Genomic DNA, 27,702 nt, shown 5'->3' on the forward strand with positions numbered 1-27,702 from the left:
AGGTCTGCATACTTGTATATGTACCCACCCACACACTCACACATTAAATGTAATTGCCACCCACAGTTCCATAAGAGAACATACAAAACTATGGTTAGTATTCATGTTCATACTAATGCCCGGCAGCAGGTAGGGAGCTCGAAACTACAGTTAATGTGTCGGCCACTGTTTGTTCATCGATGCACACGAGCAAAAACTAGAGCAAGTCATTATTTGGTGAGTTTGTGTGTATTTCATGTATCCGTCCATTTGCGCCTGTTCCTCTCGGCAGTGTATTTAAAGGGGGAGGATGAAATAGACGGATGTTTAGTAATCTCCTTCCTCATCCCTGAGCTGGCCCTTGTTTGAACTCTCACTAAGCATGTGTGTCTGTGTGTTTTTCCTCACGACTGTGTATAAACGTTCATACATACATGTCCATCACTGACTAAATCATTACACTTTGCGTCACCTTTTGGCAAGGTTTATCTTCTACCCCTGGATTCCTTGGCACGCATCCATAGTTTTGCTGTTTCAGCCAACCCCAGACTTGAAGGACAAAAATATTTATCCAGTTTTAACAGGATTATTATTTGTGCAAAACACTGTCAAAAGTGTCGCACTGCTGCAGCTAAATTCACATCCTTTGCACAAAGCTCTATTGTCAACATAGTAACAAACGTTCTGGCACGCATATTGAGCCATAACTATATTCTTAATAACTGAGAAAATTCTTGGAATTTGTTTTTATGTCACAGCAAGTCTTAAAGTCTTATGTTATATAAACTGCAATATCTGTGTATTTTAACAAATTGAAACGTGTATCATTTATTTAGGCGCAGTATGAAGCGCAAGGCGTCCTTCACGTGTCCCTTTAATGGCAGTTGCACCATCACCAAGGACAACAGGCGCCACTGCCAGGCATGCCGACTCAAACGCTGTGTGGACATTGGCATGATGAAAGAGTGTAAGTATGACAGGTGACCCATAAGTCATCAGGGCATCACTCTAACTGTACACCATGTAGTTTACTGTATCTATTTAAGTAGTGGCTGTTACATCCCAGTATGTCCCTTTTTAGATTAAGTTTCCTAAAAATAATTTATTCTATGAATTAGTATGAGATGCTTGGATTGGATAATCCGGCTAGCAGTTTTTGTAGCTGCTCAACATTGAAGAATATAGATCAGCACAGTTACCTGGGCTAACCCAAGGTCATCATCCCACTAAGACAATTAAGACATTAATAAAATATGTATATATGATACACAGAGACGTTATAGAAAACTCAATCTTGTTTCTTTTTCTTGGATGGATACTAAAATTTACACAACTGCTGTTTGCAGTTTTGGGGGCCTACTGTCCTTCTTGTAAATATTATGTAATATTTGGACTGAGGTCACGTATCCCTGGGTCTTTGCCCCCATTTGAGTGTTTACGTGTTCTATTTGAACTAGTGGAACCTCCCCACATTGTATACAGTAAGTATACTCCATCTGAAGTTTAAACACCTGCTGTTATGTACAATCTAGCGAGGCCTCTGCTTTCCACACAGTCTTGTTTATTTTCATTGTCTGTAAATAGCATGTACATCTTTCTTGTTTTCTCCTGATATCCGGATATTGTCCCCAGGCCTCTTTTAAGCAAAGGCCACCCGTTGCCAGCTGAATGTGTCTTACCCCCCACCCACCACCCCCTCCATTTGTGTTTCTGGGAATACCACAAGAGTAGTGGCAGCGGATACTGCGATTTACTGTACATGAACAGGAGCCAGTGGCATTTACTTCTTTTGCCGCTGCTGTTGCAAAAACAGCAGCATGTTGTTGAGACCCAGCTCTCTCACTCTCTCTCTTTCACTCTCTCTCTCTTTCTTACTTGCTCTCTTGCTCTCTGTCTGTGAGCTAATTCAGTGGCTACAACAACAAGGAGCGAACAGAACAAAGACAATGCCTTCAGTTGTTCAGTGCAGCAGGGGTCTCCATATGGACCGGTCCCCTCCCATTCTCTTCCTCCAGAGAATAACAACCCCACCACCACCCTGCACCACATTGACATACTGAAAAGCTTTAAAAACTGTGTTCCCTCAACTCATTGTGATGGTACACCTGAATTCTGTTATTCTGACCATCTCTAACCCTCTCTTTACCCCACGTGTTTTCTTTTGTCATATTAATATAATTGTCTATGCATAAACTGTTCTCTATATGTGTATTTTTTGTGTCCGTAATACTCAATCTTTCTTTACCACTTTGTCTCTTTACACTTGCCCCCCCCCGCCACACCCTCTCCAGTCATTTTGACAGATGAGGAAGTGCAGAGGAAGAAGGACCTGATTCAGCGGAGAAAGGATGAGGAGGCACAGCGCGAAGCGGAGAGGGAGGCACGGCGACCCCGGCTATCTGATGAGCAGAGTCAGGTCATCGCCACATTGGTGGAGGCGCACCACAAAACATATGATGACTCCTACTCTGACTTCTGCCGCTTTAGGGTTTGTGTCTCAATGCTGGGATGCCTGATATTAAATTAACATTGTTCAACTTAATTTATTTCAAATATATTTCATATTGCATGTTATGGATAAAAACAGAAAGAGAGTTGATATTGTTACTATAGTTTAAAGATAGGTGTGAACAGTTTCAGCTCTGTTGGACCAGTATGACCACCTTAGGTTTACTGTTTGTTTCTTCTATAGTTCAATGAAATAACAATATTGACATTAAATTGACATTATGTTACTCTGTAATGCGTTATCTAACATTCTCAGTATTTAATCAGACATCTCATTTGTGGTGCAGTACATTTTCATCCTGTCCACACAAATCCACACATCCATTCAACCTCTTTTTTTAAGTTAATATTATTAATATAGTTTGTGCATTTTATGCTTTTATTATACAGCAGAAGAGATGATGGCAGGATGGAAACCAGGGTCATTGTGGTTCATGAACAATGTCTTAAACCCCAAGGCCACTAGGGCTACTCTTTAAGCTTGTTCTTTTTTTAGAGGCCATTCAAAATGGCAATCTGTTTCAAATCAGAATCTGAAAAATGAACTCTAATTAGTCTGCCACATTTTCATATAAATGTAGAGAGTAGAAAGAGGTATTTTGTTGTATAAATATATAATATTTTTTTCTGCGGTCTCCCTTTATGCCCTTTTCTCCTGTTTAGCCTCCTGTGCGTGAGGGCCCAGTGACACGTAGCGCCAGCAGAGCTGCCTCTCTGCACTCTCTGTCTGATGCCTCCTCTGACTCCTTCAGTCACTCTCCTGGTAAGAAACACACTATGAAGTCTTTACTTAAAATCAAGTGAAAACATTGATTTCTGTGAGAAATAATTAAACTAGGTTTTCTGGCACTCTTAAGCTTTTGTAAGAATCCTCCTCAATCAAATATTACATTGAAAAAAGATCAGTTGCATCACTAAACATATAATTGACTTATCAATGAAACACATCTTAATTTGCATTAGAAAGTGGAACTGTCACACAATTCAAAGACAATAAGAAAACGGCAAGAAACTTAATATTGAGTTAATACTTGACTTAAGTCAGGCTGTTTTTTCCAGTAGGGGCTGTTTGCACGTTGGTTTATATAATCTGTTGTGCTGCTTTACTCAGAATCCATCGGAAATCCAGTGAATAACCTGTACCCTACAGACACCTGACTCCTACTAGTAAACATCAGTTCATTAATGCACCCATCACTAATGGAATGAACACAGCAAGGTTCAGCAGTCACGTGGCTTATCACCAACTAACAACAGAGACAAATCATTTATACAAGCCTAGCTAGCTCTAGATGCTTCACATCAGGACAGTCATCTAAGCTTTTTTCATTTCTGACCAGACACTTTTTAAGATTATCCATCCCATCAACAATACCCTCTATCTACTGTATTTTTCAGATGTGTCCCCATTCAGTCAGCACAGAGCATTTGTATTCATAAAAGAATAGTGTGATATTGCTGCACTATGTGTACATGTGTATAAACACCGGTCTTTCCCTTGTTTACTATTCTCTTTAGTCCTCTTTTCTTCTCTTGTCTCATTTCTTCTGTATTTATCCTTCTCACTGCAGAGTCAGTCGACACCAAAATGAACTTCAACAACCTGCTGATGATGTACCAGGAGCAGGGCAGCAGCCCTGACTCCAGTGAGGAGGAGGGCTCCAGCTTCTCCATGTTGCCCCACCTGGCTGATCTGGTCTCCTATAGCATCCAGAAGGTTATTGGCTTTGCCAAGATGATCCCTGGGTTCAGGTGTGTTTGTGTGTGTGGGTGTGAGTGTGTGTGTGTGAGAGGAGCATATTTTGTCTTTCTGTCAGGGTTGTCAATGTGTCACTCTGCATTAGTTGTTGATAACTGATGCTGACCGTAAAAAACATGCCTTGTCTGGAAAATTAGATTCCTAGGCCTATAAGCTGGCACAAAAGCTGGTCTCACTCAATTCTGGAAAGTGACCAATGTAGGATGGCAAGAAAGATTCTTGTTCAGCACAAATAATTCCAATGCTATAATTACATGTTGACCGTCGTTTTGTGATCAAGACACTGAAGCAGGAAAGGGTAACATCAGATTAGATGCAGAATTGGTACATGTTTGAATCAGTTCTGAGGCAGGCATACTGCATTGTTTGTTTCATAGTTTTATTAGAGTAAACAAAGACAAATGTTTGAATTCACATTTGCATTTATGTTAGTTGTCATATATAATTATGCCTATAGACTAGATGTAATTTTTTAAATGAATTTTAAAATGGAAGAGTGTTAAAGTTACTACATGAGGCCCCTGTGGACAAAAGCGTTAGTGTTTTCCCAGAATGAAAACCGCATTTCCCATGATCACCCGCCCCATGTGAGAAAAATCTTGGCTTGCGCGTGCCTTAGTTCTGGAAGCGAGTGGAAGAAAGACGCTACTTTATTTTTAAAACTATTTTTTGAACACAGCTGTTTGCAGGATACATAGTGATGAGGTAATGTATCCATTTGTGCTTATGTAAGATTATTAACTGTAATATGACATAGATGAAGCAAAGTAAACTTCCTTTTAGTGCAGTTCACACACCTGTTAAGCTGTATTCACACCAAATCCAGCAATGCAGCAACTTCCCGCAGGGTGTGAGCGTGTTTATTTGTGCTTTAGAACATAAGCGCTGTGAAACAATCAGACAATAACGTCTTATTTCTCCGATTCACTGCTTTGTTCTCACTACACTGCTCGCTGTCTTCATTCACTCTCTAGCTCACTCGACCACCGCTGCTCTCTCTCTCTTATGCTCTCGCTCACTCTCTGTTGTTCTCAGCGCACTCAAGATCGCTCTTTTTCTCATCTTTTTTAAAATGTACATATCTAATTTAACTTTTAACATTATCAAACAAAGAGAAATGTCCTCCTCCCATCCTCCCCTCATTCTAGTTAGGTCTTTGTTCTCTCTCATGCTATATAGACATAGCCAATGTTCTCTCTGACAGTCTTGATTGATTATGCAGGTCATATAGAGGCATCTGAAAGTTCCTTGTGGAAACTTATTAAGGTTACAACAGGTTACTCTTCTTGTTTTTTCTTCTGTGTTGTTTTCTCCATCCACACAATATTGTCACTTTTTTACCCCTTACCTGTTTGCATCTCTGTGACCAAATGGTGTATTTTGGCTAAATAAAATAGGTATACTTATATACTTATAACTTCCCAATAGCTATTTGTATGCATTCTTTATTTGCATATCTCCTAGTGACTCTTTACCTAAATATGCATTGAAGACTTTGTACACGGCCTTGTTTTTCTACCCGATGAGTCAATACTGTGCTACAGTAATGCTGCTGGTCTAAAGGCCATAGATTACTGATAAACTGTATATCACAGGTAGCTGGTGGAAAATCTTCAGAAATTTTTTTGTTGTGTTGTTCCTTCGCTGGATGAGTTTATTCATTTGCCATGGTTATGTTACACGTGTGAAGTTCAACACTTAAGTATGTTAGTAGGTGATTGCCTAACCTCAGAGGTAGATACTGCTGTAGTGCTCGGCGGTTACCTGTCTGTCTCACATTACACCATCAGGGTGTCTTTAGCATGAATATCCACATTTTCCCATGACAGACCTCCTCCAGAAAAGAATGCTTTTAGTTTTTAAAGTTTGAATTGTCCAAAACAAGCCGTAATAAATAGTAATATATGTCCCCTGATTAGCAAAGAGTGAAATAGAATTGAAAAAATGCCAGTGGAAGACAAACGCAAGCACATTATTTGTGGTTGTGAAGGGAAAATTATAATGGTTGGCCGGAGCTTTATATTGTTTCTTTCCGCTTTACGAACATGGCAACTGTTGCCTTGCAGCATGTTTGCCTCTCAGTGTGTTGACAGGGAGAAATTCTCTCTGGGGTCACCCCACAGTCGAGGCTAAAACGAGTCGGGGCCTGTATTTCCTGAAAGTTGTCATTCCCACTGGTAGCGACTGATGGACGTGGTTGGATTACCTTTGGAATGTTAGTCCACTTATGATCTTCCCTCTTAAGCCCTGAAAAACACCCCAGACCTCCCCCAAAGATTAAAAGGTTTCAGCTTATGGCTTATGTCTGCTGCTGGTTCAGTAGTTTCACTTCATAAACATTTAAACACATTTCATTACACTACTATATGCAGTATTTTAGCTGACAGTGATGATGCTTAAAACATTAGGTGCAGTAATGTATGAGATGAGTTTTCTATACACAATAGCCCACTGAAGCTTTTTTTCCTCCATAACGTATACCTGATAAAATGTGACTGACTTTGAACTAGGGCTGGGCAATATATCGATATCGTGATATGAGACTAGATATCGTCTTAGATTTAGGATATCGTAATATTGTGATATGTCATCAGTGTTGTCTTTTCCTGGTTTTAATGCTGCATTACTGTAAAAATATATAATTTTCTGAACTTACCAGACTGTTCTAGCTGTTCTGTTATTAACATTTCACCTACTTTGTCATTATATCCACATTACCAATGATTATTTATCAAACATTTCATTGTGTAAATATTTTGTGAAAGCATCAAGAGTCATCTCTACATTATCGTTGCAATATCAATATTGAGGTATTTGGTCAAATATTTCGTGATACTTGATTTTGTCCATATCGCCCAGCCCTACTTTGAACCCAGTCAGTAAATTATTGATAAGAAGAAGCCTGTGAAATGAAATATACAACCTAGAAACTGACAAGTACATTTGTGTAGACAGACAGACACACACACACACACACACACACACACACACACACACACACACACATACACATACACATACACATACACACACATACACACACACAGAAACAGACTATACTGAGTGGGCAGGTGTTTGTTTGTATCTTTCCTCGTTGTTTACCAGTGGCTGCATAATTTTCCTGTAATGTTTAACATTATCAACACTAAATTATTGAGGTGATTTGAGTGGAGAGTTGGTTGTTTGATTGAAGAGTTTACTGCTTGTGGCACACTAACATATGAGGTGATTCTTCTCTGTAGGGAGCTGACTGCAGAGGACCAGATCGCCCTGCTCAAGTCCAGCGCCATAGAGGTGATCATGCTGCGCTCAAATCAGAGCTTCAACCTGGAAGACATGTCCTGGAGCTGTGGTGCGCCTGACTTTAAATACCAGATCAGTGATGTCACTAAAGGTCAGTCTAAATGCTGCCACATGTACTGTGACTGCTGCGCAGTTTTTCTCAGCTGACAGTTGAAGAAAAAGACATGCGTGTTACACATTAACAATTCTACACTGAGCTCAAAGGAAGCAGCCCAGCACTAAGGAGGTGGCTGGATCTTAAGTGTGGGAGGACCCATTGGCAAAGGATGCTAATGCACATATTTGTGCAAAAACGAGTCCTACATATCCACAGAGGCAGAAGCCCCTGTGGGCATGACTTTCATTTGTCTTTCAAACAAAACCCCTTTTCTGGGATCAACAGAAGAATGTCAGTCCTGACCTGCTCACCGCACAAAACAACCACTGTCTGGACCAGGAGACACAGCACTGTTGTGCTCTTCTTAAAATATCACTTGTATAGTTGACATTACAATGGGACAAATACAGATTGGTTTTCTCGTGCAGTAATCAGTAGTACGCACTATATGTTGTAGTACATGATTTTTAACTCTCTTCAACTTTTCAAAACCTTATTTTTCTTGTTTTGTTTTGTTTTGTTTTTTTTCAAAAAAGGCTTTTCTTAAACTAAACTTTTTCAAACTAAATCTTTAAAATGTTTTAGTGTTTTGTTTATATTGTCAGAAGTAAGTCCATTATCTAAATAAAAGTGTAGAGTAGAATTTAAGAAAAATATTTAATTAGAAAATAATTGAATAATTAACTAGAAAGATTAATCTGACAAAGCATTTGGTTTGAGGTTCAATACACAGCTCCAGCTGTAAAATGAGAGAATGGTTGTAATCAGTCAACACTTTTGACCAGTATTTGTATGGGTTTTTATGTATGCATCCACTTAAAACCCCATTTGTTAAAAGAACAAAACAAAATGTAAGCTGATTGTAATTCAAATGTGTAATTTTCTAGTGTCTTGTGATTTACAAATGAGAATGCAGCATACAAGACAAAATTCTCACCAGAGATGATTCCAACATTCAAAACGAAATATTAATGAGTCAAAGGGATGGTAACATTCCCCAGAGGGGCCTTCTTCTGTGATGTAGAATAGAGCTGGTTGTCTACGCTTGCACAGGCAGTAATGATGTGTTGTATCTCGTATAGCGGGCCACACTCTGGAGCTGTTAGAGCCGCTGGTGAAGTTCCAGGTGGGCCTAAAGAAGCTCAACCTGCAAGAGGAGGAACATGTGCTGCTGATGGCCATCTGCTTGCTTTCTCCAGGTACTGTAGGTCTGACTGTGGAGGAGGGAACATGTAGAGGGTCATCATGAATTGTTTATAAGTGATCTGGTTTTCCTCTTCTTCTTTTTTTTGCCAAAGAATAAGATAATTCTTTCATTATTATTGTTTTTTGTGGGAAATGATCAACTTAATTTTGATTAGTGAATATTTGAAAGATTGTTGCTATGTGTCAATCAGCATGAATAAAATTGAAGCGCAGGTCTAAGCTGCTTGAAGGGTCTCATGTCTTGTGTGAGTTGGCTTGTTTGGACACACATCCATGCATATAGTATGCATTTGAAGGCTATATAGAGCATATATTATACATGCATAGTCATGCAAGCAAGCATGTGTATGTGGATATTTGCATCCCTTTGTGTATGACGCACTTCATTAACATTGCATAGATGTGCTCTCCTAGTTCTAAAATTAGACAACCACCTGACCAGAATGGGTAGAAATACAAACACAAAGATAATATGATATGTGATTTTATGTTAATTTCTATAATAAATCCAGAAATTGTAATCCTCTGCTTTCCAACATTTCAATTTTAATGAAAGATTTCTGTTGCTCTGTAACTTACGTAATAATCATAAATATCTCAACCACCGCTCTCTCTCCTCCTCCCCTACAGACCGCCCAGGTGTGCAGGACCACGCACGGATCGAAGCCCTCCAAGACCGGCTGTCAGAGACCCTACAGGCCTACATCCGGCTTCACCACCCAGGAGGACGACTGCTCTACGCCAAGATGATCCAGAAGCTGGCCGACCTGCGCAGCCTTAATGAGGAGCACTCCAAGCAGTACCGCTCACTCTCCTTCCAGCCGGAGCACAGCATGCAGCTCACCCCGCTGGTGTTGGAGGTGTTCGGCAGCGAAGTCTCCTAGGGGGCCCGCCTCTGAACCTCAGCGGTGGAGAGGAAGCTGGAGACAAGTCCCCTGGGGGTAAAAAAAAAAAAGGAGGGACTGAGCTGAGGATGTGCTGGATGGACTAAACGCAGGTGTGGAGTATGAAGCAAGTGGAAGAAAGAAAGTGGTGTGTGTGTGTCTGTGTTAGTGTGTATGCGTGTGCGAGTGTACGTCTTCGTGTATGTGTCATGTTTAAAGAAGTCTATCTTGGCAAAGAGGCCAAGGTCGTATGGAGAGCAAGCAGATGTTAAGAGACAGTAAACAAGGGAACTTCATATAATACAGATTAAACTATACATACAATGTCTGCCTATATATACAGTGTTTTTGTCTGTATTTAAATCAACCAACAGCTGCTTCAAATGCCTGGACATTTTGTGTGTGTACATGTCGTGCACACACCCACACAACAAGCATACTCAGTTATTCATTTAGCCATTCAGTTGAGCTACCTCTTGGTTTTACTGGGGTTGTTTTATATTTACATCACCTATGTGAAACAGTAACTTTTACACAGAACAGTTTAAATACAGCAAAGATTACATTTCAGTTTTATCAGTGCAAAAGCAGTGCCTGCACATTACTTTAAATGTTTGCATACTTTATTGTTATTATTGTTTTTTTGTTTGTTTCATCTGCTTCTCTCTATGGCAGCGTATGTATATGAACACATGCCTTTCACCTTTCACCAAAGGTATGGTCAACTACTCTCTCAAAAGCTTCCAGTACCTGACAAAAAAAACAAAAAACAACCTTGCTGCTCCGTGGCTTTTTTTCCACGCATGCAGCCAATCAACATGCTAGCAAGTTGTCTGTCTAGCCTCACAACCTATGAAGGAAAACTGTCATTAGGTTTATAATGCAGAGTACAGAATATATAGTCTTTGATTTTTGGGGTGCCTGGTTTTGAGGTGAGAATTAGCCACTAAATGTGTTAGCTACTTTTACACTGCTAACTGTCAATCAAACCAAGCCCACATTATGGCTTGTTGCTCTTTTTTTGTAATTGTTTTTTTCTTCCTCTTCTCTCTCTTTTTTTTTTTAATTGTTTCCCTGTAAATAGTTAATTGCTACCACATGTATCCTAAGCACTGTTATACCACCTTTTACTCAAGCCTATGTATTGCTATACAGTATCTATATTATCACAGATTTTAAAGGGCTAAAATGCCAAATCTAACTGGAATAGTAAATCAAGGCCAAAGCAAGAGGCCTGACTTGTTTAATATATAGCTGCATACCATACTTGGAATTGGCATAGACATGGATGTAATTGCAATGGATGCTTTTTTTTTGTGGGGGTTTTTTGTTTTTTTTTACGTCATTTCACCTTTAAAAACAATTCCATGAATTGTTCCACCTCAGTATACAGTGAGCTCGGTGGGTGGAGAGCTTTGGAAGCTGCTTCAGACCTCCACAAATATCACACCCCTTTCGTTTCTGACTGGGAAGTGGATTTTCTAGAATGTCGGAGGGCCTGGTTGTGCACCTCTTTGCCCAGGCCCTCCTGTTTGATGATGTATGCTGCGCAGCCCTCTAGTGGCTGCATCATGTAAATACCAGGTATATATAATATGTCCGCTGTACATAGGGCTACATAGATATTTCTCAAGGCTAATTTTTTCAAAAATATATATGCAAATACAATATTGACCCTTTTTTTGGTTTTTGATTCATTATCACTATGTTTTGAGACACTATGCTCTTTGTTTTTGACTTTGAACATGTTTTTCTTGGTAAGAATGAGTTAGGAATGGCTTAAACAGGGATTGCTTGTGTATTTTGATGTATTTAACTAATTTCCAAGGTTTATTTTAAGAAAGAGGACAAGCTAGACATACCGTGCTGCTCTCTAATATAAGCCATATAGATCACCAAGCTTATTATACGCCGATACATTACAGCTCTTCAAAATGATGACTCCAGAGCCTCGGATATTCTCGTTATATAATCTACTAAACTCATATGCTATTTATCTTTGGCTTTGGAAGATTCTTTTAAGCTTGTACGCAGTAGGAACTCATGCCTTCTCTCTGCTGTCAGTCATCTTTGGCTTATGCTTCATCAGACAGCATCTAATGGCTTATAAACCAAACTTCCAAGAGAATTGATATGCTAGGCTTTAGAGGACAGTTATGTATGACTCGCTGCATTTGGGAGGATAGAAAAACTGACATCAAGTGACATCTCTTATGTTGAGACAGTTCCCCAAAGAAGAAGATAATGATGATGATGGTCCTTTCTTGTCTTCTGTCTTCTCTGTCTTCTTCTGCTGTGCGGCTGAAGACATCTGTTCAAACGGTTCCTGTGATTGGCCATATGGGCTTCCTGTGTCAGGCCGAGAGCTTCCTGTGACATCATCTCAGCAGACCAGGGCTACTCTGTGATCTTAGTGGAAGATTGTGAGAGAGAGCATACAGTATGTGTATGTGTTACTTATCCGTGAGGAGAGTCGAGACAGTTGGCGCTTTAATCTGTTCAGCCCAGATGGGTTCTACCGTAGGATCTCAAGTCCATTCTCCGTCACTGTGGCTTTGTTCCAACATTCGCTACCAGTCACTGTGACACCCTGAAAGCCGACAGTCGGGGCTTTACATATAGATGATTTGTATAGCCCAGATAGTAAATAAATTTTGGATGTTTCCAAATTCCTGTAATCACGAGTTTGGTTTTCTTCCTGAAATCATCGGGATTATAAAGTGTGTGTGTGTGTGTATATATATCTATGTGTATATGTATATATATGTGTATATATATATATATATATATATGTGTGTGTGTATATATATATATATATATATATATATATATATATATATATATATATATATGTGTGTGTGTATATATATATATATATATATATATATATATATATATATAATTCCATGTGTCCCATGAATTTCCCTGCTGTGATTGAACTTTTAAGGAGTTGAGGCTCGAGCGTCTCTAGGCAGTACCACTCATATGTATAGTATGTCAGTTTGATGAGGGGTATGATGTGCTTGGTTACTGAACACTGACTTTTGAAGTTTTGAAAAGTCTCCATGTTGATTTTTCTGAATACATACTTCTGTATGTAGATATTGGTTTGATTTTGTTCCATTGTCTTCTTTGAGATAGAGATGCAGTGTTTGATTTGTGTATGTTTAATACAGTGGAAGGTTTGGTGAACATGCAAGTGCCACAGGGAGAGTTCCCTCCACACAAGAACAGGGTAAAAGAGGAGTTGCTCTTGGGGATCTAAAAACCGAACGGGAAAACTTTTTGACGATGTTTCATATAGCCGTTTATTGTGACAGGGAAGTTCTGACTGGAGGTTTTATATTAAGCGAGAAACCCCGTTTCCCAACCGTCACACTATACATAACACGCCGATACAGTTAAATGTAAATATGGTGCATCCACTGGTTTTCCTGTTTGGTTTTACCATGGTAGGCTGCTCAGAATTTGTAAGTTTTAACTCTGCATTGTGGTTGTTCAAATATTGGAACTTGAAAACTATCCAGCGATGGAAATCTACAGCAAACGAGATGCATCCATCGTATCTGTTTAGATTTCTGTTACCCTTCAAGATTGGCAACATAACACAGTAACAATGCAATATTCAACTCATGGTACACTATCACCAGCAAGCTTTACAGTTTATCAAGTTAGTAGACATTTTTGAAGTTTTTTGTATAACTGTTGCCATTACAAACCCTGTCTGTAAAACATGTATATCGTTTGCAGAAAACCGCTGGCCATCTCCCATGCAAAAGGCTCTCAAGTCTTTATTTTTGTTCATCCAATTAGGACAGGGATTGTAATGGAATCAACTTAATGTAGTTCTTACAAAAATGGAGTGTCCACAATGGATGTACACCATAATCTACCTAAAAAACCTACCTCTTTTAGCTCAGATTTTGCTTTAGCATTAAGCATTTGCCTCTGTTTTTACTTTTGTAATATTTGTATTCATGTTGGTATTTATTGCTGTCTAATGAGTCATACTTCAATGATTACCTCAGAGATATCTCACAGATTTGGGAGAGTCCAGCTAATGAAGTCATTCATAGTTTGTTGTTTTTTTTTTTTTTGTACAGTTTCTCTTCTCAGACTTAGCATTGCCTTTTATTTTATTTTTTTTTACGCACAAAATACCAGGAGTGTTTTTAATATAGTGCCTGCACTCTGACCAACGGGGCTCAGACTGGTTAGGATGAGGCTGCACTTGCTCCAAAAACTGACATCTCTCTCTCCCTCTCTGCAACTTTGTCCTTTGGATATTTAGGTGATTTTCAGCGACCGACGCAATTAATCTGGTTGCCACATTGCTGATATCTGCCTTATCTTTTTAGTTCTTAAGGGCAAATTGAGGAGTGGAACATTGTGGAGTGAGTGCAGCTGTAAAGAAGGAACAACCTGAAAGACTTTGTGGCAGTAGGAGAAATGAGAGGTGTGTTTGCGCTCCACTTGGTACTGTTAGCATGGTCTTTGCTCTGTAGTACGCCATCCTTACCGTTTCCCTCTTACTTGCCCCGTCATTTCCTCCGTACACCTCTCTGTGTCTTCACCTCTCCTTCTGTCCTAAAGTCTGCTCCCGCACCTTCATCATTCCCTGCCGATGTTTGGTCAAACGAGGGGAATTAGGAGAGGTGAAATCCTCAGTATCCATGCAATGCTGCTTTTATCTTGAGCATCACCAAGTCGCATGTCATTGACACAACGTAATGCAGGCATCGTCCAAAGTGTCGGCCCCCAGCGGCACGACAGGCCTCATTGGAAGATTGTGTCTCTTGACTCGTACGCAACTTAGTGGTGCTTATTGGAAACAAAAATTCCATTCAGATCCTAGTATCATATTAACGGAGCAACTACTCACTTTGGTGAATTTAAACCAAGTTTTTTTGTATTCATGTCAAACTGCTTCAGGTAAACACTGAATGAAATGAAAGAGTTTTTATTAATCAGTGAATACTAAGGAACAATATCGCCATGGTCACATCTACCCTGAGCTGTGTGCCATATGACCCTTTTAATGCAGGGGGAGGGTGTTAACGAAGCTGGCTTCAGATGTTCCCCAGCTTCATTTGAATGGGAAGGTTGTCCGAGTGTGAGATTGGCTTATTGCTTAGTACTCTGTCAGCCATGTATATTGATCTTTTATAAAGAGTAAATTTGAATTTGGCATTGAATTTCTAACCCTGCGTTGTGAACCCAAATCATGCAACATTCAATTATAAATGCCTGAACCAACAAAAGCACTTAATGTAATGTTTGTAACACATGCATACTGATGAATCTACTAGCCATAAACTGCCTGTGTAGGTCAGCATGATATGGCTCCAATTATCAAAAAAGTCACCTAAATTCTTTTTTTTCAAAGATCTTCTTTTTTCTATTATAAATTGGTGTTTATGTAATGTTATTTTTGTCAGATGTTTTGCAAATCAAAAATAAACAGTTGTACATAGCAGCGGGCTTCTGTGTGGTTTGTTTTTCATACTAGCTCATCTTTAATAATACAATGTCATTGGTTTAACTGCTGTTTAAATGCTTCTATTGTATAACACATGGATTAGCGTTGTTTGTACAAAAACCTTTTCTAGGCACACCCACAATACCAGTTATAAGGGATTCATGGATAAATTGTGCCGTTATATGCAGTCTTTAATTCCTACGTAAGTGACAGAATAGAGCTATGCTAACACCTTGAAAATGTTTTCATCATAAGGAAGGGACTCCCACTACACTACTGCCGAAATTAAAGTGCATTTATCGATACATATGTTTCTTAGAAATGCAATTTAAGGAACTTTATTCACTCTCAAAGACAATTTTTGTGAATATGTGAATTCTTGATGAAACATAGTTAAATGAATACATACATGTAATTATGTAATATGTAATTATGCTGGAGAATTTTTCTGTTTTCCCACCTGAAACTGACATTCTTGAAAATGAATTCTGTTGTGTTATTTTCTTCATTATATTTGCTCCATATTTTGGAATGTATAACTATTATAGTCTGTCTTTTTTTCACTCTCAATCTCAATGCCCTTTTTTCTTCTTCTTTAAGGTTTTCCACGTTGGTGTTTTTTTCTAATTAACTTTAAATATTTGCATTGTGTCACTCGGCCACCAGAGGGCACTGTCTCTCATTACATGTGCCTGCACACCCTCATTGACCTAATGACCTCCCTGATTAGAACACTGATGTCAGCCAGAAACATTTAAGATCAATTAGGTTATACTGGACAAACTCACCACAAAGATGTGGCGTGTGTGTGGGGGGAAACACAACAGAGCTGGTTAACACACACAGGAGGTTTGTATCAAGATACGTCTGACATTTGTACAATATGTCAGAAAAGATTTGAGCTCACCTCGGCACACATCTCCCTGGCTGGTCATGTATGGAGTGAGATTGCATGAGAAGTAATGTGCAGGAGGAACAAATAAAAGGTTATCAGAGAAATCCAGTCATTGCACGACAGTTAATTGTCAGCCCTGGTACGAAGCAGAGGCACTTCTTTTGCCTGCTGATAAGGTTGCGCCCATGCGGTCTGCTGAGCCGTTGTGTTGTGCACGAGGTTAGATGAAGGAAAGAGAGGCTCTGGTTGCAGCAACATCCCTTAGGTGAGGGCTTTCTGGTTACATTATCTCACAACAGAGCAACGAGAAACTGAACACCCTGTACTTTTCCCCCTCCATAGAGAATGCACATAACTGACAGGCAGCAGTCTCATGCGGCGTTCAGGTGTGCAAAGGTGAGCCACCGACACTCGGATATAAGGACACCTGCACGAGATGTGAAGGAGCCAGGCCACCTTGTATCCGTGTTATTTTTCACTCAGTCGGCACTGATTTGCACTGGAATTTACCAAAGCACATTTAGTACAAAAAGTTAATGAGGTTTCTACCATGAAATGTTTTAAGGTCAGTCTGAACATTCAGTCAAATCTCCTACTTTTCCCTCCACTGATAAGAATGTCTTACTTTAGTTTCTGGTCCACAACTAAGGAAATAACATCTTTTCTTCTTTTTTTTAAAGCTGCGCTAATCAATGTTTTTATATTAATGATTAAAAATATTACAAAGTGTATTATTAAGGCTGTTACTTGTAATGACAAGCCAACAGACAATTATAGCACAGTGGATGTTTCTCTAAAGCGCTTCAGTGTCTTTCAGCTCAATATTTTGGTTTTATAGCTCGTACCTGTACTGTTTGGTTCAATCTCTCAGCTCTCATCCAGAAGCAGCAGGCAGCTGTTGAACATAGTGGAGCATTTAGCAGCTAAAGAGGCAGATATTTGTCTCAGGAGTTTGTGGAGACCAAAACAGAGTTGAAAGTACAGTAAATACCAGACTAACATTCATCAGGTGACTAGAAGCACAACCTGAAATAAATGCTAATGTTGCTGAATGTGTAAACTTTTTGCTAACACATCCCACACATGAACTCAATATGGAGATAATATGTCAATGTGCGAGTGCTCAAAAACTCAATTCATGCAGCTATAATGTTTTTCATCAATAAAAACAACTTTAATTAGCATTAAAATATTCTGTTACCAGGTCCTGAACAAACTAAATCTATGACTAACAATACAGCCAAAGAAAATCTCAAACTATAATTTCACCTCTGGTTGTATGTGTGTTTTCTGGGTGAACCAAACGGTCAGCGGCCAGGGTCACACCAGGACAGTTTCTTGGAATACGACGTGACTTCGTTACGTTTTTGGGTGAGGCAGAGACGTGTCATGGGTACCAGATAAAGACGTCTACACACACACACAGACACTTCAGTGACCTCAATGCTCACACACAATAGGGTGGTCCTCAAAAGCACTTATTTCTGTCTATGGGGGTATTAATACCAATGGGCGGTGCCCATGTATTATCAAACCCTGATACTGCCGCTTCAAGTAGCACATGTGCGCTCTGATAGATGGCGGCCTCTTGATGAAATGTAACTGTTTTGCTAAGAATGCCCCTGGTTAATAAGTGTATTTTTGTGGCCCAGCTTGGGGTATGACTGTTCATATGGCACATAGCCGCCTGCAGGGGGATGTCAGTTGTGACTTTCCAGTAATAACAAGGGCGTGATGTTTTCTGTGTGCATATCTCTTGTACGTGTGTGTGTCTGTATGTGTGAGAGAGAGAGTTTTATTTCAAACTAAACAGCCAGTCATGATGAGAAGACAAAGCAAAAAGCAATGCAGTGAGATTAGTAATGTGAAGCTCATGCTACGCATTGACTGTCTGTCCGTGAGCCTACAGGGCAAAATAGAGAGGACCCTTTCTTCCTCTCATTTCCCTTGATTCTCTGCCCACTTAGATTGGATGTTGGATGCCCTTTATGCGAGTCATCCAAATATCATTAGGGCTAAACCAACCATGTGGTTTTGGTTGAGAATGTGAGGAACGCATTGCATGGTCCACGGATGTTTCTCTACTCTCAGGCCCTCAGTGGGGCAAAATAACATTTTCTACTCTCACAGAGCTGAAGGTGGAGACAAAGAGAAAATACATACATACAGAGCATCAATAAACCTGCGTTTTATGAAAGATTCTGAGATGTAACTGAGATGAGGCAGGAGACGCTCCTCGACTGTTAACAAATGACTAGCTCCATACGAGGACCACAGTGTGAATAATCCAGTTGTTTATTATTACAAAGCTGAGTGACTTATTTGAAACAGGATGAGCATCACATTTTTTTAAATTGTAAAGAATAAGATTCAGGGGGGAAAAATGAAAAGAAGAAAAAAAAACTGGAATGCAGAATGTTCTCTTTTTCTCCACATGTCGCTTTTTTCACACACACCCCCACTCCCACCCCGAGCTGGACATTGTTCTTGTGCCCTCCTTACTTTCCAGGGAAGAGGAAGCAGGCAGAACTGCAAGAAACTTTGTAAGTGTGTGTGTGTGTGTGTGTGTGTGTGTGTGTGTGTGTGTGTGTGTGTGTGTGTGTGTGTGTGTGTGTGTGTGTGTGTGTGTGTGTGTGTGTGTGTGTGTGAGTGTGAGTGTGAGGAAGTGTTCTCCTTGGAAAATAATGGCTGCAAAGTCGCATTAACGTCCAAACATTTCCTCCATGTTTTCCCCTGCCCTATATTTATACTTTGAGTACACACACACATACACACACACACACACACACACACACACACACACACACACACACACACACACACACAGCATGCCAGTCTGTTTATTCACTTTTTCGCCACTTGAGTCATGTGGTCTCTGTAATGGCCCTGATTTCATTATACATGGAGTTTAGGTGTAAAGTTTCTGAGGTGCACTTAATAAACACTGATTTATGTGAAGTTAAATATATATTTTACAAACTGAAGTGACTCACTTGGTTTAATTATACTCAAAGCTATGAATGTTACATAATATTAATTTTTCTGAATGTTGAAATGTTGATGTGGACTCCCAGGAGCTTAGCAAGCAGCACATGTTCTTACTGTATAGTCAGCTGAAAGGCATCAGTGAAACTATCACTTACAATTCATTGTGTTTTTGAGCTTGTTCTGAAACTTCTCAGATGGAACCAAATGAAAGGTCACTGTTTTCAATCTCAACACAAACTGGGAAAACTTCACTGTGAAACTGTACACAGTGCTACCAGTGTGCCCTTGAGTGAGGCATTTAAAGTCCCAGTTGCTTTGCGCTGAATCAGTATCAGACTGTTTGCACGAAACATGTTCCAGGTTTATATCTGTGAGAATTGTAAGTAGGGCATTGCTATAAAAAAAAATCCTGTATGCACAGCAAAGCTTTTCTTCATTAATAATAGCTGGAAAAAGAACAAAATCTGCCAACTCATTAGCATTTTTGAGTTTAGGTAAAATCCTAAATGAGTGGAAACCCAAAATCACTCCCTTGCAGTGACATGTAGAGAGGTTTCAGTTGATTCTTTTGAAGATAAAAGCTCAAGTATGAGAATGGATGGGCAGAATAATTATTTATGAAAATTATCTCAGCAATCTCTTTTGCTATTTGTTGTTTACTGTCATGTCATGTAAGCTGCAGGTGGAAATAATCTCTGTAATACTGAGATGATTTGGAGCAACCCTCACACCTGCTTTTTGTTTAGAAAAGTTTAGAAAAACAGTGAACGTTTTCAGCGTAGTGATCTGAAACTGAGAGAAAATTTCTGTTTTAAGTCGGGAAGGATCTTTCAAGATTGCAGCAAAATTCACCAACATCATGATTCACACAGTTTCCAGTTATGATGAGAAGACAAAGAAAAAAAAGTTACATTATGAAACTGAGGCTGAAATTTCTCAACAACTATTATATGGTTTGCCATGGAATTTGGTGCAGACATAGTTTATATAGCCTTGTATAGCTTTGTATAATTTATAGCTGATTGTTCTGCATCAAAAACTAGATGAGAATGGTGTGAAATTAAAGAAAACACTGTTGCATTATTATTATCATTATTATTATTTTGTTATTCATAAATTGACCAATATGAATACAGTATGTCTGTCTAGAAATGTAATATTGCAGTAAATATGTAAGTTTTAACATCTGGGACAAAAGCATGACTAGTATGTGCTCATTACATGTGTATGGGTGTGTGTGTTTGTGTGTGTGAACATGCTTTTAAATGTCAGTGTGTGGTGCTCACGCCGAGTTTCTCTGTGGTTTCCTGAACATTTAGTATCTTCGGCTTGACTGAGATCTCTCTCACACATACACACAAACGTGTAGAGCACAGAAAACACTGCCGTAAGATGAGCCGCATGTCAGATGAGCAGGTTTGTTGATTAACCAAAGCACAGTTTCATACAGGAGTGTGCTACTGGGTGTGTGAGAGTGCGTAGGGGTTTTTCTGCAGTGGGACAGTGGCCTTGCAAACCAGATCAAGTCAGTGCTTCCTGGTGATTCTATGCATTTGTTGGCCTGATGTTTAAATGTATTGGCCGGATGTTTAAATGTATGCATAATTCTGATGCATACAAGTTGCTACACAGCATTGTGTAATATTGTCAGCCAGATATGTTTTGGATGTATGTGTGTAATGTGAGTGGCTCAGAGGCTGAGGTGTTCACGCCTCTGCAGCAGGGCATTTTCTAAGAAAAAACCCCAGAGAGTATTTCTGATCACAGCTGGAGGTAGGGGGACACCTGTAGACCTCCTCATCAGCACTGTGGTCACCCTGGCCTACATACAGCAGAGAGACAGACGCACAAGAGAAAAACACTCGTCTAACACAAGGATGTTAACAAAGGTTGAAAGAAAATATCTCCTGTAGAAAAGTGAAAATCAGATGTTTTCTTTGTGTAGAAAGACACATCACCATTGGAAATGAAATGCTAAAAAACCCACATACACACACACACACAAAACATGTCCACATAAACTTCAGGAAATTATATTTAGGTTGCGGACAAAATTTTAAACAAGGCTTGAAACTTGACCTAAGGCTGCAGCCAGTGTGTTACCCCCCAACCCCCCCCCCCCCCAGTTCTGATAAACATTTAGACGCAATGTTCCTGTTCTTCTACGTTCCTGCAGAAAAATAATTACATTTCATTTTTGTGAAATGTGGAAATGTGCACAGATGTCAATTCCTGCCAAACCAGATGCTTCCTCTGATCAGACACCGATGAAACATTTAACAATGGTATTTAAAACATATTACACATACCATAATTGGAATTAATAATGCTAATATTGTGTACAGTATCTTTGTTTATCTGTGTCTTAAACAAGTCCTGCATCTGTAGTAAATACATTGCGTCTTACTTTACTGATATACATTAAATTTTCTTGGTAACATTTATTTTCTTAATGTATTTTGCTGTCCTCTTGTTCCCTCTGGGGTTTTTTTTTTTTTTTTTTTTTAAATTTCAAACATTTACAGGTTTTTGTTTTTTTTGTTACACAGAAAAAAGAAAACCAACAAACATTTAGCGGTGACAAGTGACACAATTGCAGTGAGAATGTGCTCAGCTATTAAGGTTACAAGACAGACAAGAGACAGTACAGGTGGCCAATGTGTGTGTGTGTGTCTGTGTGTGTGTATGTTGTGGTAATGGGGTGGGGGGTAAGGGGGGGGGAGACTGCGTTGCATTTCCGTCAGTGCACAGGTGCATGGTGGTATGGTATGTAGCCCCTACACAACCTTGATCTCACACACACACACACACACACACATATAAATACACACTCGCACACATCAACAAACACACCTCAGATGTTGTGATAAGTGTCATCTCCAACCATGGCGACAGTGGTATTTCAGCACAGATAGCAGAAGAAGGGGATTTCACAAGAATTGGGCCTCAGACGTCGAAACCTCTCAAGACAAAGAGTGCATGTGTGATTCAGGTGTTTCGATGGTAGGCACCAACATTTTAAGAGGAACAAAAAGAGAAGAAACAGAAACTGATATCACTCTATCTTCATTCAGTCGAGTTAAATGATTGACTCAAACACTTGTGCGTCTGAGTGTTTGCGTGATTGTGCGTGTTTGTATTCTTTAATTACATGTATGGCACTAAAGTCGTCTGGCTCTATCTCATAATGTTTGTGGTTTTGCATGCTGTTTTTTTTTTTTTCATGCTATTTCTCTCCACCGCTGTGTGCATGCAGAACAAAAATGTAGCTTGTCCTTCTGAAAAATGGGAGTGGTACATTAAACCACATGCAGATGCTTTCTAGCGTTAAAAAAAAAACAGACAGTGACAAAGACAGAGAGGCAACATTGTAAAGATGTCTATCTCGACCAGGTGTCCCCTAAAATAGGTGGTTACCAGCTCATTATAGTGTTCAGATGTATATTTGTATGGATATGTACACGGCAAATGAACACACCTAAGTCAAGTCATGTTTCAATGGTCCAGCTTTAACATATGAAGATGTAGTGCATACAGAGCCAAAAACAAATTAGCCAGCACCCTCTCTTTGCCAGGGTGACTTCATGTTATTTCCATTACCACCCACGTCCTACACCCCCCCCCCCCCCCCACACACACACACAACACACACACACACCCTCCCACACACACATACACGCACAAGGGATCTGCAGTTTGTCGTCCTTGTGTTGTCTTGTCCATTCAGCCTCTCTCAGTCGTTCAAGTTCCCAAGGCTGTTTCATTACAGAGAGCCCACTTAATCGAAGGCACATCCACCAACAGCGGATCGGTTCTGCAACAGCTGAGCAAAACATCTGCTTCCATCGGCTTCCAATCCCGTCCAGGACTCTCTGGGTTTGATTTAGACCCAACGTTTGACATAAACCGATACATTTGTTGATTCCACTTCCAGGAACGTCCACCCTTGCCGCATTCTATTACTCTTTTTTTTCTTCTTTTTAAATTTTTTTTTAATCATTTCTGCTTCTGCTGTACCTCGCCCCTCTTCTGTGAATCAACTGCCTCCCACCCTCCCCCCCCCCCTCCTCCCATTTTCTCACTATACAGCTGTTCCCTTGCCTCATGTTGCACATTCTTTCATTCTTTAGGGCTCTGGCTGTCAGGGACCCATTACTCTCCTTCCTGCTGTGTGTGTGTGTGTGTGTGTGTGTGTGAGAGAGAGAGAGAAAGAGGCAATGTAACAATTTGAGAGGGATATAGAGCCTGAAAGACAGAGTACAGCTGCATGGAGTAGAGCCCCCCTCACATACACAAACACACACACACTCCCCCAGCTGTTTGTCTCTCGCCAATTACTGCGTCCCTGCTTGTCCTGTCCCCTCCAGTCCCTCCCCCCGGTCCCATAAGCAACCTTCCTACTTCTGCTATTTATAGCTTGAGAGATGAAAAAGAGAGACAGGGGGCCCCCAATCGTGGCCTAATCACGGCATCCACTGTGTGACCACTGCCTTCGTATTTTCAGCACTCACCCTCCCCCCTTTGTCTCCCACTCCTCAAATTCCCTCTCCCTGCCCTCCCCATTTTTTGGCCAAAGGCTCAGGTAATATACTTGGGAATGCAAAACAAAGGAAAAGTGCAACACAAAAAACAGCACCGACCCGACAAACAACAAAGCAATTAGCCAGTGTTTGGTCTGGCTGGAACAACCATGACCTTTCAGGAAACTCCCCCTTCCTGAGAGAGAGGAGAGAGAGAGAGAGAGGAGAGAGAGAGAGAGAGAGAGAGAGAGAGAGAGAGAGAGAGAGACAGAGAGAGAGACAGAGAGAGAGAGAGAGAGAGAGAGAGAGAGAGAGAGAGAGAGAGAGAGAGAGAGAGAGAGAGAGAGAGAGAGAGAGAGAGAGAGAGAGAGGGGGTCGGCTCGCCGCTCAGGCTGACTGGAGGCTGAGAAGCACAACAGCCAGCGGTTTTTGGAAGTGTGTGACCACAGTTTGTGGTGTATTTCTTCAAGAGGTCATCAAGGCCTGCATGTGAGAAGGCAACACTTTGAGAACAGAGACTTTGTTTTGTTTTTAACTTTGTATTTTAAGCTCCCCTCCACTTAAAAACGTAAATTTATTTTAGTTTCCTTCACTGCTGACCTTTACTGTGCAGAATGACGTACGTACAGACTTTGACACATGAAGGTTTTCAAAATTGGGTTGCTGGGGGAGGAAGTTGCTGGAAGTTTTTCTTATCTTGTTTGTTTTTAATGTGTGTACTTACAAGCATGATTTGGTGACATTACAATTCGTTTAGAAGCCATTTTTTGGTCCCACTATGCAACTTTTTGGAAACTTTAGTAAACATGCTGTCTCCAGTGCACATACCCTGAGTCTGGATTTTTTCAGTACATTTGTAATTAATTGAACTTTTAAGTTAAGTTAGAGGTATTGGGCAGGATTTGGGTTTCATATTGTACTGCAATATGTTTCAGTACCGACTGAAATGTGTCTCCCAAGTACACTGAATATTGGGCCAATTTCAATTTCATCTTATTTACCTATTATTTGATCATTTGGTTCCCAATTTTCCAAGATTTTTTCACTTCTGTGCAAAGTTCTTGCATAGCTGCTTGTGTTTAGACAACATTTATGATAGATATAAAACATGTTTATATTAACAGGAGTAAGGTATCAAAAAAGTTAGTTTTGGTTTTGGTCCCTGGTTTTATATCAGTACTGCTATCAAAACCTTTCAAATGATACAAAACACCAAAGAGGAGATGAGGAAAAGGATTTTTGGAGGCAATTTTGATGGTCAAACAACCGAAGGAAGTTTTGAAACACTGTTCGCATAGCAGAAAATTTCTTGCAGATGCCATGAGGTGTAATCAGGGAGTAGATAAGTCGAAACATATAATGGGAAGAAAGATGGCCATTCAAATGCTGATAAGACATTTCCAGTATTTTCCTTTTCTTGTGATCTGTCTCAACTGTTCTGGCAGATAACGACGCCCCCCTTTTCCTACAGCGCCTCCTCACACTGATCTTTAAGGTCTTTAACAGCCCATGTGCACCTCATGTTTCCAGATGATGCGGATCCCATTGTATTCCTCAAGGGACTCCTAACCTGCTTCTTATCAGCTTATCAGCTTATTTTTTGGTCTTCTTTTCCTCTCTGCTCTCCAAAAGGAACAGGTTAGCTATTTGTATCAACTCAACCAGAGCTTCACGGTGCTCAACTCTTGATTATTCACGATTTTGTGCTCACAGAGCTTGAAAAGTGGGTTCATCTAATGCAGATTGTTTCCTCTATGAACCCACATGCTCTCATCGGGGCGACTGAAAATCTGGGAAATCTCTGCAAGGGAGTTTAAATCAAAACAAAAACGTTGAAAACAAGACAAAAGCAAAACGAAACAGGCATCCCACTGTAGTTTCTCTTACTAAAAATTCAAATCCAACCATCAATTCATTGCTTTTTTTTTTTTTTCTAGATTGGAAATTTGCACATCCCAATCTTTTTCTTTTTAGCGAGTTTGTTTGAGAGAAACCGACACCAAGAGAAGCCTACCTCAGAATCCCTCTTTACTTGCCATGAGGACAAAGGGCCCTAAACATGAGTTTCCTTTGGTCAGTATGTTTTCCAATGGATGAAGTTACATTTGAACCACAAAGCTAATCCGTTGCTGCTAGCGCAGTAGCAAAGGAGCCAGACCACACAGCAGTCAAGGTCAGGAGGGTTGTCGACCTTTGTAGCTGCATTTCTCTTCCATAGACAGCAGAAATCTTGGTGCATGCACTCCCTAAAAGTCAACACAGGTTAATTCAACTAACTGCACTAATGTGTGTTGGCTCAACTGCAGTGCATTGTCTGCCACTGACTTGTTATGTCTGTCTGTGGCATTGTTATGTCTGTCAAAAAGCTTGTGATTGGTCAGATGAAAGATGTGTTTGATTCAATACATGAATAAAAAAACATGCTAATTAGATTGATCATCATACTTTTAAAAGATTTCTACATACAGTGATTTTAACGTTTTGAGAATGGAGACAACTTCACAGGTTTATTGAAAAGAATCAATGATCCCATCACCATGATTTTTCTTGAATAGAAATGACCAATTACTGCTTGAAGGTCTGACAAATTCTACATCATTTTAACGATGGTTTTTCATGCTTCTAACCATGCAGTAGTAAAGTAACACATAGTCCTGTGATATACATATCTAAATCTGCACAGTGAAACTAAACCTTCACATTACTGTTTTTTCCCTGTCGGTCACATACATGTAATATGACTATTATGCTTTTTATTGCAATATTTTCGAAAAATGTAATCAAATTAGGATATTAAGAGCAGGTATTACTCATTGCAGAATATTATTGACAATTATTTAATACATTGTAAACACTTTGGTTTAGATAAAACCATGTTTGCTCTAAATATGTTGAAGAAGTTGGTGTGTCAAAGTTTGCACTAGAATACAAAAATCCAATCCAGCCAAAGCAGCAGCTCCATCTTTCATCTAACTGCAAGGTTGTATGAAAATGCATCAGACACATGTTCTACCTTTGGCGGTTCTCTGATCGTAGTTTTATATGAATGAATCTCCTGCTACTCACAGATCTCAGTGGTGACACGGGTCGACAAAACTGTGAGAAAACCACATGCAGTAACTCGGCTTTTCCGCCCGTATTTCCGGGGAAACGTCGTACGTTGTGTACCAAAATTACTGTACCTTAAAAAATGTGGTGCATTTACAGGATGTCATCCAGTTATTGCTCACTGACATCAGATTCACACATTGGGGGGCCAAGTATACGTAAGTAGCTGATCTTTAGACCTGCAAGAGATAAGAACGCTATCAAATAGAATACTATAATTAATTAGATGTAACAATGTGGAACTGTTCTCCCCTAAATCACCAACATTCTGGCTGTTTTCTCGCTCGTTCGTTAATTTCACTCAGGCTGAAATGTAATTGCCGGGGTGAAATATGTCGCCTTGTAAGTAATCACACTGAATGCTCCATTTGTGAGAGCTTGACTGGGTCATGGAGTTCTTGTTGTTGTTGTTTTTTTTTTTTTAAAGCTCACTGCTTCATACTATAGTTATCTGCCTTTGATAAGCACCATGAGTCAACTGCTGCTTTCAAGTAACAAATGTTTGTAACATTTGACAATAAGAATATTTTAAGACTGACAAGCAGAGAAGACTGGTAAATGTGCACTACTAAATAGGCTGAGTGGATGATCATAGATATATATTATATATGTATATATATGTTTATATATACATATATACACAATGCTCAATATAATGTAAATAAGAATATACACTAACATCTCCATTAAGCTAAGTTAGGTAATTAACAACATTTAAAGAAAAACATAATTAAATAGTACTTATTTTGGTCTCAATGCTTTGTTGTCCTTTTACAGGTTGATAATATATCAAAGACGATACTGAAACAACACACTTGCTTTGGAGGTGGTGGTTTATTTGTGAAAAAAGTGTAATATCACTGTAATGTCTTTTAACAACGTTTAATGCTCCATTCTGGTTTCTTATTTCGATTCTGTGTGCTTTGTGCATCCTAAAGCAACACTTCCTGCTATTGTCTGTCAGATGCAGGCTACA

General features: G+C 39.7%; 1 protein-coding gene across 2 annotated transcripts in view; it reads left to right on the forward strand.

The window, feature by feature from the left end:
- Positions 1–15,212, forward strand: part of LOC133978147 (vitamin D3 receptor B) — a 30,315-nt gene extending 15,103 nt beyond the window's left edge. For both annotated transcript variants that reach the window (XM_062416507.1, XM_062416508.1), the window contains 7 exons: positions 816–946; positions 2,271–2,467; positions 3,151–3,250; positions 4,059–4,239; positions 7,489–7,640; positions 8,729–8,845; positions 9,483–15,212. In XM_062416507.1, the coding sequence (XP_062272491.1) occupies positions 816–946; positions 2,271–2,467; positions 3,151–3,250; positions 4,059–4,239; positions 7,489–7,640; positions 8,729–8,845; positions 9,483–9,736 (1,132 nt within the window). In that variant the 3' untranslated portion in view covers positions 9,737–15,212. The remainder of the gene's footprint in view (positions 1–815; positions 947–2,270; positions 2,468–3,150; positions 3,251–4,058; positions 4,240–7,488; positions 7,641–8,728; positions 8,846–9,482) is intronic.
- Positions 15,213–27,702: the final 12,490 nt, after the last annotated feature.

The sequence above is a fragment of the Scomber scombrus genome, chromosome 3 (genome assembly GCF_963691925.1).
Source record: "Scomber scombrus chromosome 3, fScoSco1.1, whole genome shotgun sequence".
Lineage (NCBI taxonomy): Eukaryota > Metazoa > Chordata > Actinopteri > Scombriformes > Scombridae > Scomber > Scomber scombrus.